The 17,380-nt window shown below is 36.2% G+C and overlaps 1 protein-coding gene across 1 annotated transcript in view; it reads right to left on the reverse strand.

Annotated features, from left to right (window-relative positions):
* Positions 1-3,141: 3,141 nt before the first annotated feature.
* The window catches only part of LOC107725836 (phospholipase D1-like), a 34,682-nt gene continuing 20,443 nt past the window's right edge, over positions 3,142-17,380 (reverse strand). The window contains exons 11-26 of the mRNA XM_016535235.1: positions 16,421-16,504; positions 15,046-15,127; positions 14,750-14,860; positions 12,662-12,850; positions 11,115-11,331; positions 10,106-10,234; positions 9,699-9,817; positions 9,156-9,269; positions 8,957-9,067; positions 8,687-8,775; positions 8,295-8,408; positions 6,748-6,797; positions 5,192-5,326; positions 4,791-4,944; positions 4,575-4,692; positions 3,142-4,485 (exon numbers count right to left, since the gene is read on the reverse strand). Of these exons, the coding sequence (XP_016390721.1) occupies positions 4,261-4,485; positions 4,575-4,692; positions 4,791-4,944; positions 5,192-5,326; positions 6,748-6,797; positions 8,295-8,408; positions 8,687-8,775; positions 8,957-9,067; positions 9,156-9,269; positions 9,699-9,817; positions 10,106-10,234; positions 11,115-11,331; positions 12,662-12,850; positions 14,750-14,860; positions 15,046-15,127; positions 16,421-16,504 (2,041 nt within the window). The 3' untranslated portion in view covers positions 3,142-4,260. The remainder of the gene's footprint in view (positions 4,486-4,574; positions 4,693-4,790; positions 4,945-5,191; positions 5,327-6,747; positions 6,798-8,294; positions 8,409-8,686; positions 8,776-8,956; positions 9,068-9,155; positions 9,270-9,698; positions 9,818-10,105; positions 10,235-11,114; positions 11,332-12,661; positions 12,851-14,749; positions 14,861-15,045; positions 15,128-16,420; positions 16,505-17,380) is intronic.

Consider the following 17,380-nt stretch of genomic DNA (forward strand, 5'->3'; position numbering starts at 1 on the left):
GTTTAGCTCCAGCTTGCCTCAACACACCTGCCGGGAAGTTTCTAGTATGCCTAGTAAGAGCTTGATTAGCTGGTTGAAGTGTGTTTGATTAGGGTTGTAGCTAAACCCTCCAGGACCGAGTTTGGGCACCCCTGTTTTAGACTTTTTAGGTTGTTTTTTTTTTCAGCAGAATATGGCAAATTAGAAAAGCCCCAACCCAGGGGGCAGTTGCATAAACATAGTCACCATGTTAAGACACCCTAGCAACCAAAATAAGAATGTTACAACCTCTCAGAACACCTTAGAAACCACACAGTAACTCCCCTGAATTGTGACAGCGAGTTGTGAACGGAAAGCCACTACTTATATTTGCTTCAGAAAATGTATAGCTGTCGTAGTGACTATGCACGTGTATTGAGCAGATTATAATATGTAAAAGCAGTCAGAAACAGGAAGCCGCACTTCAGACAGTGAGTGAGACATTGAGCCACAAACAGCACACTTCCCCTATGGCAAGCCGTTTTAACATTTAATCTATAAGCCGTACTAGTATCTATTTTCATGGTACTAGTATCTATTTTTTAGATACTAGTATCTTTTCCATTAAGTACTAGTACTTATTCATTAGGTACTAGTGCTTATTCTTTAGCTACTAGTGCTTATTCTTTAGGTACTAGTGTTTATTAGTACTAGTACTTAATGGAAAAGATACTGGTATCTAAAAAATAGGTACTAGTACCATGAAAATAGATACTAGTACGGCTTATAGATTAAATGTTACAACGGCTTTCCATACACTTCCTCTCACCTTCCGTTTATGTAAGCAGTGTGATTTATAAACACCTCCTCCCCCCACATCACCTTCCTCTCTCATTCGCCTTGGCAGAAAACATCCTTTCTGACACACTCAGTCTGTCATAACGACAGTCTCATTCAATGCCATGATCTCGGCTACGTTTCACAATTGGTTTGGTTAGATTGAAACTGTGGCAATGAACCATTTACAGTACATGTCTGTTTTTCTGTCTATCCATTTGTCTACTGTCTGTTTTTCTGTCTATCCATTTGTCTACCTATATGTCTGTCTATCTACAATAACTGTCTATCCGTTTGTCTATCTATCTATCTATCTATCTATCTATCGACACAGTACTTCAGTGAATAGTGCTCCATCTAGTGGTGGATGTGTGGTATCATTCGGTCACATATGAAATTTAATGGGGGATATAAATTATTCTGAAGGATTGTTGTGCTGGAATGGAGGAGCTCAGAGTATAAAACAAATTATTCTGCCAGAACAGAAGGTCTTCTTATAGATTATGAAAAATACACACAAATGTGCCATACAGGAGTCTTGAAATCATACTCTGTGCCTTTTTAAAGTTTTTCTCACAACATCTTGTTTGTAAAAATCCATGTTTCCCCAGAGTGAATCCCTGTCAAGCATTCAGCTAGTGTGAAGCCTCCCTTGCGCAATAGCTTTCATCTTATCAGCACAGACTCTGCTATGTGTGTGCTACATTTCTCTCATTCCTCTCCGCTTTTTGCCACAAGACAGCTTTGTTCCTCAGTGACTTTTGCCTGTAAAAACAGGCCGTTTTTGTGTACTTGAAAACCTGATTGGGTTCCTGATTGGGCTCTATCTGTTGCAACAGCACCATTAGCATTAGCATTGCCTGTGAGAAAATGTTTTGTGCTGACAATGCAGTCACATTGCAGTGGTTTGTGCAATAGCCTGCCTTTATAATAAGATCCTTTGTATTTGTGTGGCTTAGCCTGATCACATTACATGCCTTCAAACCAGATTTGCTTCCATTCATCATCGCCACTGTTGTTTAGATTTTCTAAAGATTTGAGGAGTCTATGGGAAAAGGGCGATTATCTTTCTTCCCCTGTCTAATGGACAGTGAATTAGTTAATAGTGTTAGCAGAACAAAATCCTTCACACTTGTACACATTTAATTAAAGACTTTGCTATAATGATGCTGCCGTCTGACACGCGTATGTTCTTCTGAGATATTTATTAGGAGTGATACCCGTGGTTATGCAACACTTTTCCCTGTGGATTCCCGTGAAGAATGAAGTAGGTTAATCAGGCCTATTATAATAAATGTGAGGTTCTTGAAACAGCATCCTGTGGATGTAATAAACAAACAAACAAACAAAAAAAGAGAGAAAAATAGGAGAGTATATTGAGGAAAAGGAAGTTGAGTTTTAATGTTTTATGTAACTGGTTGTCAGGATATTAATAATTAAAAAAATAATAAAAAATTGTAAAAAAAAAAAAACACTAAGAAAATTTAGAAACTAAATGACCCCAGTGAGGATTTAACTCATCCTTGTGGGAAAATATTGTACCACACCCTCTTCCTAGGGTTCACAAATAAATATATTCAAACACCTGGTCACATTTTAAACCTGATAAAAAGATTTCGCTTTTTTATTGTAACAAAAAGGCTCACGGGTACACATATCTGAGGATTTTAGAAACAATGTTCAGACATGCATGAGCTTGAGCACAGGACAACATGCTTTTGTAGTAATCCTGGCCTTTATCTCTCTCTCATTTCTTTTCAGTCAGACAGAAATGACACTTTGTGTATGGGCTTGTTCTCTACAATAACTGAGACCTGCTCAAGGCAAACTTTAGGTCAGTTATGAGACCCATCATTCTAATAATAGAGCATTTATACACTGAAACAGCAGCTAATTTAATATCAATTTGACAGTGAAATGTAATATTTGTATGTGAGATTATTAAAGATTCCAAACTCGCTCAGGTTTTATAGCTTTATAATTCCACTGGTGAGTTTCTCCCTTGTAACACCCAATGAGGTGATATGTGCACTATGTGAGAGGTAGGTCAAAGGTCAGGAGATTGTATCAGGGACTGTTGCTCAGCTGTAGCTCGCAGACTGCAGTCTGCAGGGAACATGACAGCTGTACATATCCCAGAGAAACACATGTACACACCACACACACAGACCACAGAGACAGTAAGACAGTGTTCACACATTCAGTCATTATCAGACACCCCAGAGACACACTCACAGCCGCAGAACAGACATGATGTTCCAATCAACCATTTGTGTAGTAAACCCCAACACTTTGAAGACAGATAGATAGATAGACCTACAGACAGACTCAGTAGTGTGAAAATTATGGTTTAATCATCTGTATAACATCAATTCACATATTTCATAAACATCCCAACACAGATCATTGGTGTTTTTGATGATACATATTTTGTGCAAAAATGCAATTAATGGGGAAAAGGGGAAAAATACATGAAGAAAAGAAAGAAAAAAAAAAAAGAGAACAGGAATTAGTTTCTGAAGTAAAAGTGCAGATACACAGTCAACAGTGCAGACATTTGAGTGCTTGGCTAACAACTGTTAGAAGATACTTGCTGGATATTCAGAATGCGGGACACACATGCTGCAGTCTTTACGGTGACATGGAAATCCTGAACAGTTTATTTAAACCGTAGCAGTTGTAGTTGATTCAGTACTTTTAAATGGAATGTCATGAGCAATAATTTCATTACTTCAAGAACGGACAGTAAACTTCATTAAAGCTCCAGGCATGTTTTTACAGTATACTGTACAATATGGACAAGTAATGGGGATAAGTCTAAATACTAGTCTTATGAAAACAACTTGGTGTGGTCATAATAGACAAATGCTTTGGTGGGTTTTAGTTCATAACCAGCATTAAGAACACACAGTAAACAAATAAGGCCACCAAAACATGGCAATTCGTACCATAGGAAAGCAACATGCCCAACCATGTCCACTATTACATAACCATAAATTACCTTGAGATATAGTACACAAGGAATGTTTGCACTGCATATAGAGAAAAGATGAAAGTTACACATACATAGTTGGCACTTAATTGCAGAGAATAATACCTATTCAGTGCATGTTACAGGGCACAAAACCGTTCAGTAATAATGAACAAGAAACCAACATACAGCATCCAATCAGGACACCACAAAAGCATCCATATCACCATTTTATAGGATTTATGAGAATAGTTCATAAAAAAATAATATTAGTTGCATAGTGTTAGAATATATAAACAATCAAGCTTCAAACAGGGATGAAACAAACCAAATCTGGTGTCCAGGTGGGTAAACAACTTATGGCTGAATCTCCTTCAGATCTCATTTTCTGTCTCAGAAGTGTTTGTTATATAATAAGAAAGCTTAGGTCGTTTCTGGTACATCTGCTAGATTTGCAGTTTCTTATTTTATTCGGGTGATGTGGGCAGGTTTTCTCACGTCCACACGTCCATGGGCACCATGGATTCTTTTGATCCGATGGGTGGCAGAAGGTTCTGCTCGCTGAGGAACTGGAGAGGGAACTGCACCAGGAAGCCTCGAATCTTCTTCAGCTCCTCTTGAGCACGTGCAGGTTCCTCCTTCTCCAAACCAGGCTTAGAGAGGAAGCCATCCAACTCGAAAATTGACCGAACGTCACTGGACGGCAAGCAGCGGAACACCTGGAGGAGATGGAGAAGTTTCAATCAGGTTATATGAAAAGAAACTTATAGATAGATAGATATTTCGTGTAAAAAAATTTGAAGCTGACCTTCTGGTAAATAGTTGCATTGCGGGCAGCGGTGGTCATCCACACCTCCTTGTAAAACTGGTCACTTATAGGGTCCGTCACATCAATGCTGGGGTCAGTGTTGGCGCCAAGAATCATCCTATTGATTTTAAAGGAAGTAGAAAACATCTTTCAAACCTTATTTGCATGTTTCTAAAAATGCTAAATGCAAGAAACAGACTTGAATGAGTCCTGAACCTGAAACACTCCAGCCGCAGACTCAATCCAAAGCGTCCGGCCTGATACTCCTGACCGTCCATCACTGACTTCACAGTGTGGATATCCTCAAAGATGACCGCCACCTCACTGTCTCTCTTACCCAGCATGCTCCGGTCATTGATATTAGCAGAACCTGGCAGATACAATGTACATTTATGATGAAAGTACTGAAATTTTAAATAATAGACTACAATACTACATCTTAACGGCAGGAGGAGGCATTTCGTCTCTGTCATTCTCTGATGTTAACATTACTTCACATTACCACAAATTACCACAGCAGCAGTTTCATGATTGCCACATCATTTCTATTAGCACATGTCTATAGATGATACACACTCATGTGTTTTTCCTGTCTGCAAATTTCTATTTTTACTCACCAATGATGACGGTGTTGTCGTCGGCAATAAGCATCTTGCTGTGCACATATATCAGTTCAGTCACCAGCTTTCCCTCCAGCTCAGCGTGGGTCCTCAGACCGCCAAATGAGATGTAAATCATCCACTGATCACCCACTGCAGACACAGAGAGAGAGAGAGAGAGAGAGAGAGAGAGAGACACAGCAAATTATGCTTTTAGGGTTTTTATACATTCATGTTCCGGTTTCATTTGATGTTTACAAGGAATCGTTTACAGAAATAGTTCAGCCAAAAATAAACATCGTGTCATTTACCAATATAACTTATTCATCTGTATAGCATTAAAATATTTTGGGAATCTTTTTTTTTTTTAAAGTTTAACTTAGTTGAGCATGATATAATAAAATAACAAAAACTAAAACTCTTTGGATCTTTGGACTTTTTTCGCATGTATTTTGACACCCCTCACATTCACGCCACACGAGGAGCTCAATAGAGTCTCCGTTTCCTTCCTCTGATACTTCATCCGCTGGTGTTACAGTTGTACAGTGTCACTTTAAAAATTAGTGTCTTACATACAGCTTAATCTCATATTTCCGAATATTTCTTTTAAATAGAACTAAATTTCTTGGATATTTTTGCATTGCTGATTAAGGCTGTGCAGTTCCACAGCACAACTCTAGCTATATTTATAACCACACCAGACCAATGATACACCCACAATCAAGCTCCTGCATTTTCAGAAAACAGCGATATGTATCTGTATCTGTATTCGGGACACTGTGGGAACGCTCAGATCCAGTGAAGCTGCAACAGAACACCAACAACGTGCTGGATAATTCAAACAGAGAAACTTCACTCCTTCCTTTCTCATGGCGGGGTTAATGGGTACAGACTGACCGCTCTTCACCACATCGTGACACTGCAGCAGTGTGTTTGACTGCAAGTAGATGGTGCACGATACAACACACACACATACACACACTGCGTACTTCTACACAAGGTCTTTCACAACTAACCACTATGATTTTGTCTTTTACTATAAATTAAGAACCACAAGAGGGCACTGTTGTGTTTTAAAGTTCTGAAGGCTTCTAGTATTATTAAAGCTGCATTAAGAGATGTGAGATCACACAATAAGTCACTTCATGGGATAGTACAGTTGTCGCTTATTTAAGCTACAATTGCAGCAAACTTGTTTGAGAATATAAGACGTAATGATCTATTATTGTCCATTACCGTGTAGTTTTTGGGATGGGAAGACTAAAGGCTTTAAAGGTAAAAGGCTAGCACTTCAGGAAATACTTGTTTTCTTGTTCTTGTCTGTTTGAGCCTCTCCTTTGACACCGAAACCCATCAAATAAAATCAACCAAGCCATTACTTTTTCAAAACGGTGGATACAGAAAACCACATAGGTCTTTGAGTGCATGCACTGCATGGGTCAACCACAAAAACTTCACAGAATGTTGCCCACGAAGAACATCTGGTTAGTGTACCAGCCAGATCTTCTGAAGAATTACAGACACACCCTTCACAGATTAAACATTTATGGGTATTTATATATCTCTGTACTCACTTTCTTTCTTCAGCTGAGAGATAATGGAGCAGTCTCCTCTAATCATTGTCCTGCATTAAAAAAGCCACAATAAATTTAGAAATAACATTCGCAAACAAATCCCTCCAATGAAACACTCCCTGTTTATATGATAAATGATAACTTTTTAATGCAGCAGAATAATATTTGAACTTTTATAGGTAGATGTAAGTAATGTGCTGTCTTCAATACTAGCGATGCTCTATCAACACATTTGCAGCATTCTGTGGTCAATTACCACAAATAAAAAATAACTGCTTCAGTAAAGCACTTACAGTAAAGTGGAGGTCAAACACATTATTTACAGAATAGAAGATTAAAACACTATTTATAGTCACAAGTACAGTATAGTATAGTCCCAAAATAAAAACTATTAGACATGTTATTAGACATGAGGTGTTATACAGTCACTTACTAAACTTGTCTGTATATTATATTCAGTATTTCACTTTTACTAGCACTGACAATGTATTTTCTGTGGTAATCGGCTTTATGCAAAAAAGATGGACTACTGAAGACGGAATATTCCTTTAAATTATCAGATAATTTACATCTACATCTACATGATCCATCAGAAATCATTCTAACTGCTGATTTGGTACTCAAGAAAAACACTTCTTAATACTAGCAATGTAGTAAACAGTTGTTCTGCTTAAAGGGATAGTTCACCCAAAAATGAGAATTCTGTCATTAATTACTCACCCTGTTGTTGTTCCAGACCTATAAGACCTTCCTTCATCTTCGGAACACAACTTAAGATATTTTTGATGAAATCCGAGAGCTCTCTGACCCTGCATAGACAGCAACACAACTGACACGTTCAAGGCCCAGAAACGTAGTAAGGACATCGTTAAAATAGTCCATGTGACATCAGTAGTTCAACCTTAATTTTATAAAGCTACGAGAATACTTTTTGTGCACAAAGAAAACAAAAATAACGACTTTATTCACTAATTTCTTCTCTTCCGATTCATGAGAGTACCGTGATGCATGCGTGTGATACTGTCGTAAATGTGCGTCAAAGTCTGATGCGGAAGAGAAGAAATTGCTGAATAAAGTCATTATTTTTGTGTGTTTTCTTTGCACACAAAAAGTATTCTCGTAGCTTCATAAAATTTGAACGATGCCCTTACTACCTTTCTGGGCCTTGAACATGTCAGTTGCCTTGCTGTCTATGCAGGGTCAGAGAGCTCTCAGATTTCACCAAAAATATCTTAATTTGTGTTCCGAAGATGAAGGAAGGTCTTATGCTGTAGGTTTGGAACGACGTGAGGGTGAGTAATTAATGACAGAATTTTCATTTTTGGGTGAACTATCCCTTTAATTTTGCTTTTCTTTTTTGGAAACCATGATCTTTTTTTTCATGATTCTTTGATGAATATAAAGTTCAAAATCTTTTGTGACAAATTTCTTTGCTGTCACTTTAGATCATTTTATGCATCCTTTACAGAATGAAGTTTAAACAGTAGTATATATACTAAGGAAATTTCTTTCTACTCAATACTCGGATCTTATTTTTTTAGTGTTACCTGTAATTGAAGTGCATGACTGCCTGTATGGCACTGCCTCCTCCAGTGTTGATGTTCCCCTCAAACCCAGGAAGCAGTGGTGTGACCACATACACGCGGTACTTTTTACCATCCCTGTGAACCACACAGAAAGGACATGACATTACTTATTACTTTTAGAGCAAGAGAGATTAATATCAAAGACAGTTCGTGTAAGTATTGCCTTACACAGTCTATCTATTCATGGCTGGCTATTGTTTTACCAATAAAGAATACCTTTTTGTCTTTAGACTCTATGTCTTATTGATTTACAAGTGTTTCATTAAAGAAGATGTGTGCCTTTGGGTGTCAAAGAGATTTGTTTAATAGGTTGGAGACTGAACAAAAGACGCAACTTATTGAACGCAGCTCACCGATATGCTTTTATGATCCTCTTGGCAATGGCATCTCCGATTTTATTGTGAACGACTTTGTTGTCTGCGCAGCTTATGAAGAACTGGTTCTGAAAGGAAACGCAACACATTAGCCCACTGAAAGGCTAATATAAGACATCCTGTGTATTCCATAGACATAAAAGCAACAGTCTCTGTGGTTAGCAACCAATACATCAACAGTGAGGCTATTAGATGGGGAAAATATGAACACATTTAGAGAACCGAGTATATGTCCTTTGTGCCACACACCTCTATGTAAATATAGCGTTCGCTGTTTTCAATTGCGTTGACGTAAGCCGTATGAATCGACTCCTCGTGGTATTTTATACCCGCTGACCAGTCCGAGGCGGATCGTAACACCTAATTAAAGAGAGTATTATGAATGCTGTATGTGGTGTTTGCCTGTAGAAGATCTGATGGGAATATTGATGTTTACATAAAATTGTACCTGGACATTAGTCTGGGTGCAGCCAGGGACCTGATACTTGATCTCATTCGCAGTAGTGTGAGATTTAGGAAGGAGGTATGGGTACGACAGGGATCTGTATTTGGGCTTCATGATCTGAAACAAGGTGGCAATGCAAATACAAACATATATTCAAAGCCATGTTTATGATATTAGTCAACAGCACAGAGGGGTGACATGAAATACTTTTAAGAAGTTGAAATGTCTTGTGGTGTGACGTTATACATTATACAAAACTAATTTAATTTGAATTATTATGCATACATGTTTTACAAAATATTAATAAAAAGACTGTGTATATTTGTACTTTTAAAATGAATTTCTCACACTGCAGGATCATTGGAAATGATATAAGAAGTAAAAAGAAATGCTGACCAGTTAAAAAATCTATCATTTTCTTTGACATTCATATTCATTTTAACATAAAATCTTGATGTAGATAAAAACTACATCGTATTATGTGACAACTATCCACACAAAACCAGGAAATACTGCACTAAATGACGCCAATGCTGGCTTTCTCACCTTTGTGAAATTCCAGCGCTGAATGAAGTGCCGTGCAACATCTCTGGCTGCTTTCCCATGAACCACCGAGGCAATGTCATGCCAAGGCATTCTGGGAGTTATGTGCCTGTCGATAAAATCTGCAAAAAGAACAGAATACAGAAAAAAATCATTTGAATCTAAAAAAATATTCTACACAATTTTAAATTTCAAAATTGGATTTAAAAGCATGGCAAAATGCTAAAACGGTAACATTTGAATATTGTAGGATTTTTACAAATGTACATAATATGAATATATATAATAAAGCTTTTATATTTATTCATTTTATGTACTGTATTGTATTATATTTATATGCACAACAATTATTTTAAAACCATTAAATGCTGTTGTCTTTAAAAATGCAAACTTTAAATGCAATAATTTACCATCAAAAGGTTTATCCAACTGGACCCAGTCCTTATGAACAAAGTTACAGTAATCTTTGCCATGCCAGAACCGCGTGTTTCCCATCAGGCCAATCACATCTGCTTGCAGGTCCTGTGCCGCTTCAGTCTCTGATAAGAGTGACAGAAAAAATATAAAAGAAATTCAACAACAAATAAAGACAAAAAAATCAACAAAAAAACGCAACCAAAACCATGCATCAATCCAAAAAACACCTCCCAAAGTTTTTTTTTCAACTTCCAACTTTTTTCAGCAATCCATGCTTTCACACTGTTACTGCCATGTCAGTCCAAACTAACACACATGCATGGAATTGGCAAGCTTTGAATACTCTGCATCTTAGTCAGGTCCTTTTTGCAGACTCCTCCAGATGAATGTTGAAACACAGCAAACCACACAGTGCTTTGAAAGGTTGCTCTATTGACCCATAAAATAGCTCTTTACAACAAAACCTTTCAGGGTCAGAATTAAGGGCAACCTCTGACAGAGTCCGCACCTAAAACGTCTCACCCAAGCCTGATTCTTACTCACCACCTGGGCACAAGCAGGAGGGCATGGACACCCTCAGCTCAATCCATTTAAGAGGGATCAAATTTTGGTGGCTGCAAATACTGTTAGAATAACCTAAAGAAAAGGGGCATCTTTACAACCGAGACAACCCTCTTAAAAAGCGTGGTATGGAAAACGTGAGTGAAAAAGAGAGAGTATTTGAACATGAATATAGATTTTAGACTAAAATATTCATAAGCGTATTTTATAACACATTTTAATATCACAAGCCTCAACTAAAACTTTAATGATTCATGTTTTTCTGCACTTATGGTAAACACTGTAAATCATTGCATAAGCTGGTCAGCCATATGATAGCACTGCCAGCTAGCATTAGAGAATCAGCCGTGCTGTGTGATAACAGCTGAATGTGGGAGTTTAGGTCAGTAACATGCCACTAGTCTGTATTCGCCAGCGCTCCAGAGACGGAGGCGTACTCACTTTCTTCAGAGCTCTCGCCGCTGCTCACGCTGTCTGCAGGAGCCAGCCCGTGCTTCTGCAGGTGCCTGCGGATGCTGAATCGGGTCTTCTTTGTCTTGCCCTGTCCTTTTAGTTTCGGCTGGTCCACTGTGTCAACAGGCAAACTTTTGCCGTTAGTGTGCACCGTGCTGGGACCGTTTGATTGAGAGGCCATAGCAGGAGAGCCTTCAGAAGTGTTCTGTGACACATAGTAGGACATCAAATAAGTATTTTCTATATTTGATCGTGTATTCATAAATCACAAAAATTTATTTATTTGAATATTTAATGCCTAAAAAAAATTTAGTATGTTGTTTTTGTTAACAACAACTACAAAAAACTATTAAAATTTGTTTTGGGTATTTAAAATGGTAACACTTTATTTCGATAGTCCACTTTAGACATTCTATTAACAGTAAGTAACTTTGCAACTACATGTCAACTAGCAGTTAGTAGAGTATTAGTAAAAATTTGAATATCGTGAAAAAGTACATTTTTTGTAACTTATTTCAAAAAGTGAAACTATCATATATTCTAGATTCATTACATGTAAAAGTAAAACATTTAAAAAAAAATTGTTTTAATTTTGATGATTAGAGCTTACAGCTCATGAAAGTCAGTTAAAAATTGTTCGATCATGTGGGCCTACTTGTCTAGATTAACTATTATATATATATATATATATATATATATACACATACTAAATAAATAATTAATTACATTTATAGTAACTTACATTACTAAAGAAAATGTCAAAAACACATGAAAATCACCAAAACTTAATTTTAAATTAAAAGTAAAACTGAAAGCTAATTTAAAATATTAAAGGAATAGTTCATTAAACCGTAAATTTATGAAGCTACGAGAATACTTTTTATGTGCAAAGAAAACAAAAATAATGACTTTATTCAACAATTTCAGTGTCAGTCACGCATTCATGACAATACCACAATGCATGCGTGTGCATTCCTCTGCTCATGCGTTGTGGTATTCTTCATAATGGTGGCGGACGGTGACGTGGGAAAGAAAAGAATTGTTGAATAAATTTGTTATTTTTGTTTTGTGTACTTTTGAAAAAGTATTCTCATAGCTTCATAAAATTAAGGTTGAGCCACTGATGTCACATGGACTATTTTAACAATGTCCTTACTACCTTTCTGGGCCTTGAACATTTCAGTTGCCTTGCTGTCTATGGAGGGACAGAAAGCTCTCAGATTTCATCAAAAATATCTTAATTTGTGTTCCGAAGATGAACGAAGGTCTTACGGGTTTGGAGTCCAGTTCTTTTTCTCCTTAGCCCAGTTAAGATGCTTCTGACGTTGTTTCGGTTTCAGAAGTGGCATGGTAGCCCTTTTCCTGAAGACGTCGGAGCGTGGTGACTCTTGATGCACTGACTCCAGCTTCAGTCCACTCCTTGTGAAGCTCTCAATTTAAATTTTTGGGTGAACTATCCCTTTAATAAATACTATGATAGTATAAAAATCATACTAAAACAACACTGCCAGTATAAAATATGAGATCTCCCAAACCTCTGCAGACACAGGAAAAGTCCTGGTAACACTTCCTATGTCAGTCAGCCGATGCTCCACATCATCCCAGCGTCCGTACGCCAAGTCAATGCCTCCCACGAAAGCCACCGATTGGTCAATCACTACAATCTTCTCATGATGTGCCCACAGGTACACGGAAGAGGAGACATGGTCAGGATGCCTCATTACCTGAGAAAAGAAATTTGTTAGCACTCTTTGATGTAGCACAGTGGTTAAAGATTGTGAAATCGCAATATGCAAAACAAAAAACAAAAACACAAGTCAACATAGTTGGCCACAGTCAAGAAAATGCAGTTCAGTCAGACTTAAACTTCTTAGAGTATGTGCCAGATGTCCGATTTGTGAACAAATTATTCTTACAAAGAAGTACTTTTTAAAGAGTCAGTCAATAGAATTTATTACACAGCTTTGAACCAGTCAGTGACTCATTCAGATTTATTACTGACCTCCCAAATGATGCCCTCACTGAATGGAGTCATTTTCAAATTACTGTATGTCTGATTCCAAATAAACTAGGAACCATTACTGTGATGTAAGTAAGCTGTAGACAGTGTTGGGGAGTAACTACTTACTAGTAACTAGTTACAGTAATAATATTACTTTTTACAGTAACTAGTAGTGTAAATTACGAATAAGATTTGGTTGCACTTTATTTTAAGGTGTCCTTGTTACAGTGTAATTATACATTTAGGTACGGAGTAATAATAATTAACTACATGTCCTTACTATATTGTTAGGGTTATGATTAGGGTTTGGCTTAGGGTTACTTGCATGCAATTATGCATAATTAATTGTTATTATAATAGGAAGTACATGTAACGTGTACCAAGGACACCTTAAAGAGGTCATATGATGCTATTTTAAAGATTATTATTTTGTGTATCAAGATTTCAGTAATAATATTATAGTTACCATCCATAAAACAGCTCGTTGCTTAGTTACTTATAATAGAACAACCCCTACTGATTTGAAATCCAAATTCCAATAATTCCTATATTTATTTTCATAATTTTCACGACTCACACAGGCACATGAAGTCATCAATGCAGAAGGCAAGCTGGGAATATGGAAAAGCTTACATTCAGTGGATGGAAATATTGCCATTACATTGATTTTGTCAGGGCAAAAGATCATCAGAACAATGATGTATAAGCTGTGGCATTACATGGCTTGCCCACCCACATCTCTCTGATCCCGATATAAATTTTATTACTATAATTAAAAACCTTTTTGGAAAACATGTTCTTACAAACTTACGTGATTTCTTTTGGTAAAATAAATAATGAAATATAATCATATATGTGTAACAGAGAAATTATAGGTACAATTAGCTTCAAGCTACACACGACAACAATGAGATTAATACAACTCTTTTACTTAAAAGTCACAATCAATCACCATTGAGTGTTTGTAATAACTTCTGCAATCCAATGTAGATTTTGGTCAAATGATGAGCCAGCAGAAATATATTGTTAGTAACATTTTAGAAGAACTTTATGGGGAAGATACACAATTACAACTTCTGTGGGCCGTGAAGGAAAAGTAATATGACTAGTAGTGTAACTAATTACTGTTGCCAGAAAGTAATAATATTACTTTTGAAAGGAGTAACTACTAACGAGAAATAAATTACATTTTTGGAGTAACGAGTCCAACACTGGTTGTAGACATGACAACGCGTAACTTAAAATACATGTTCACAACAGAGATTTGTGATAAATTATTAGTGGCATTCTAAAACATCTATGTAAATATTACACTTTTTATTGCATATTATTAATTAGTATTGGCATATGAGGCCCAATTGAAATTTTTTCAAACATTAAAAAGTATTCTTACAGAATTATAGTTACAGAGGAATAGCATAAGATTGGAGCTAATTTATATGAAAACCACACTTGTTTATATAACTTTAAAATCTTTGTAGTTTCATTTTCAAGCAAATCTGTAATTTGTCAACTAAAAAATGGCTCCTAAAGGTTTTATTTCAGTAGTTATTGGCTTTGCAGTGATTGATAACTGGTTCATAATCACAGCTTCACGTGTGACTGACTACTTTCATCTCACCTTGATATTTGGGTGAAGTTGTAGTAGTGTCCGTTTGCTGTATTCGCTGTTTATGCCCAGAGCCAATTCCACCTCCTTGTACAACATCACAAAGATCCGCACACCTTTTTGCTGCAAGAACAAACAGTTCTTGATAATCAGTACAGCAAATCCACCAGTCAATATTAACATATTACCAGGAAAACACCCTGGAGTGTAAATGATTACATGAGTACACTGGGAAGGTTTTATTGCTGGTGCAGTAAAGTCACAGATAGATAGCGGTTTCATCACAGCTATGTGTTGGATTAACTCACCGCTTGCCGTTTCAAAATGGAATCGAGTCTCCAGCGGTTGCCCTCGACGACAGGCCTCTTGAGGAAGATCTCGGGGCTCAGCCTGCCGTGACACACAGAGGTGAACTCATCAGCAGGGCAAGCATTTGTAACATCAAATATGCATCAACGTCTAGTCTCACATCTCACTGTCGCCTACATAAATTCAAATGTATTAAGCTAGGGAAAAAAAGTGCACACACACACACACACACACACACAAACACACACTCGAATCTCACACTTGCAGGATGTCTGCTGCGATGACTGAGTGATGTTGTAACACAGCACCAGGCATCTGTCTGATGAAGGTAACGGATCTGTTTGGCCATTGCTCCCAGCTGGAGGTGCCCTCTGAGAGGGTGCGTACAAAGTATACAAATAGCTTTCTTTTCCTCTCTTTCTTTCTACTACTTTCCTTTGGGCTTTTCTCTCAGTTCATGACCTAATTGTTATGACAGGACAAAGCAATAAATCTCTTCCATCAGAGTTTTTGCAAATGTGACAAGCAACAGTATACTGTGAAAGTCCTTTTTTTTCTATTTTCAAGGTTCACAAACTTTGGAACAATAAACTTTTGCAGTCATAAATTGTCACTGGATAAAGATATTTTTAAAATAATAATAATATTTTTTTTAAATTAAATTAATAAGGGATATATTTTAAAAAAAATCAATATAAAAAATTATTTTAAATACAAAATGAAAAATATAAATGAAAACAAAATAAATTAATAAATTCAATAACTTAAATTTGTTAATGATCTTAATTACATTTTAATACAATACATAAATTTAATACATATTTTAATTATATTAACAATTACAAATAAATTAAAAATTAAATAAAAAATCTATAAATTATTAAAATAAATAAATAAATAAATAGTAAAAGGAGTTGGGCATAAATTGTATAATTATATTATATTATTTCAGTGTATACATTTTCCAATGACATTTTAAGATGCAATTACTTTTTTCCATGCTCTGCATGTTGCTCATCATTTTCATTTTTAAATTGTGCTCCACATGCACACAGTTCTGAATACACGTTATTTTCTATTTGGAACCAAAACACATCTGTTGTGTGAGGACTGGTTAGGACATTGATATCCTGAAGTCAGTATATCCAGTATGGTCTCTGTTCTGTTTCCAAGAAACCCTTTAAGAAATTAACTCAATATCCTGTTGCATTCCTAGAACTGAGCAAGTTTATTGATTTTCTCTGAGTTTAGGGGAAGTTTTACTGTGGATATATTAACCGATGCAGTTCATCTAATCTGTGCATTACTTCTAAAATAAATCAATATTACCCAAAGGAAAGCTGAATGTATGGGAGTGGTTTTATCTCAACATACCACCAGTCAGTGATAAAGATCTCCTCCTCTGCCTCCTCCAGCGCATTCGCCACGTCCTCCATGTACTGCTTCCCATTCACATACCTGAAACACACACCCAGCCAGTCAAATCAATGGGTAAGGCTGATAGTGTCAAGCTCACACTCTTGCTGATTCTCAAACTTAATTACATAATTTTCATTATTCAGAGAACAAGCACAACTAATAGGGCTTAATGGTGCAACAATGAACAACAAATCATCTGCCCAGACCAGCAGTGAAGCTGCGCCCTAGATACAATCTCACTCCTCCACGGGGTCAAAAGAGGATGGAGTCTATGGTTACACTTTCCCTCTCTTTCTCTCAAGTTACTCCTGCGAAACAGGCTTCACCCGAACACACAGCGGCAGACGGCTGAAGCTTTCACATGTTTATCTGTTCTGGGAAACCTTTGAGACCTGCTTCTGCTAGATGCGTTATTGATTTTCTCTGCATGGTTTTGAAACGTATTACTATAGCTGAAAACAAATAATAATATAATCAGTACAATAATATAATACAATACACTAGCTAATATAATTTAATAACTTAAAACTAAAGCTAAAGGTTGCTTTGGTTTGCTTAGTAAACTCAAAATATATTTTTTTCAAAAAATGATATAATCAGTGATATGATACACCATAATATCATATAACATAATGCAATAGCTACTATATTATAATAACATATAAAACTGAAGCTAAATGTAATTTAATACAATAATGTAATGTAATCAGTAATATAATATAATAGTAAACACAAATAATTATATATTTTTAAAGAAAATAATAATCATTAATATAATAACATAATAATGGCTAATAAATTTGAATTTAATATAAAACTAAAGCTAAAAGTAAACTTGAATTATCCTTTTTTCAATAAATAAATAAATAAATAAATAAATATATATATATATATATATATACACACATACACATA

This window comes from Sinocyclocheilus rhinocerous, unplaced genomic scaffold (genome assembly GCF_001515625.1).
Source record: "Sinocyclocheilus rhinocerous isolate Xijiao unplaced genomic scaffold, SAMN03320098_v1.1 scaffold1508, whole genome shotgun sequence".
NCBI classification, from domain to species: domain Eukaryota; kingdom Metazoa; phylum Chordata; class Actinopteri; order Cypriniformes; family Cyprinidae; genus Sinocyclocheilus; species Sinocyclocheilus rhinocerous.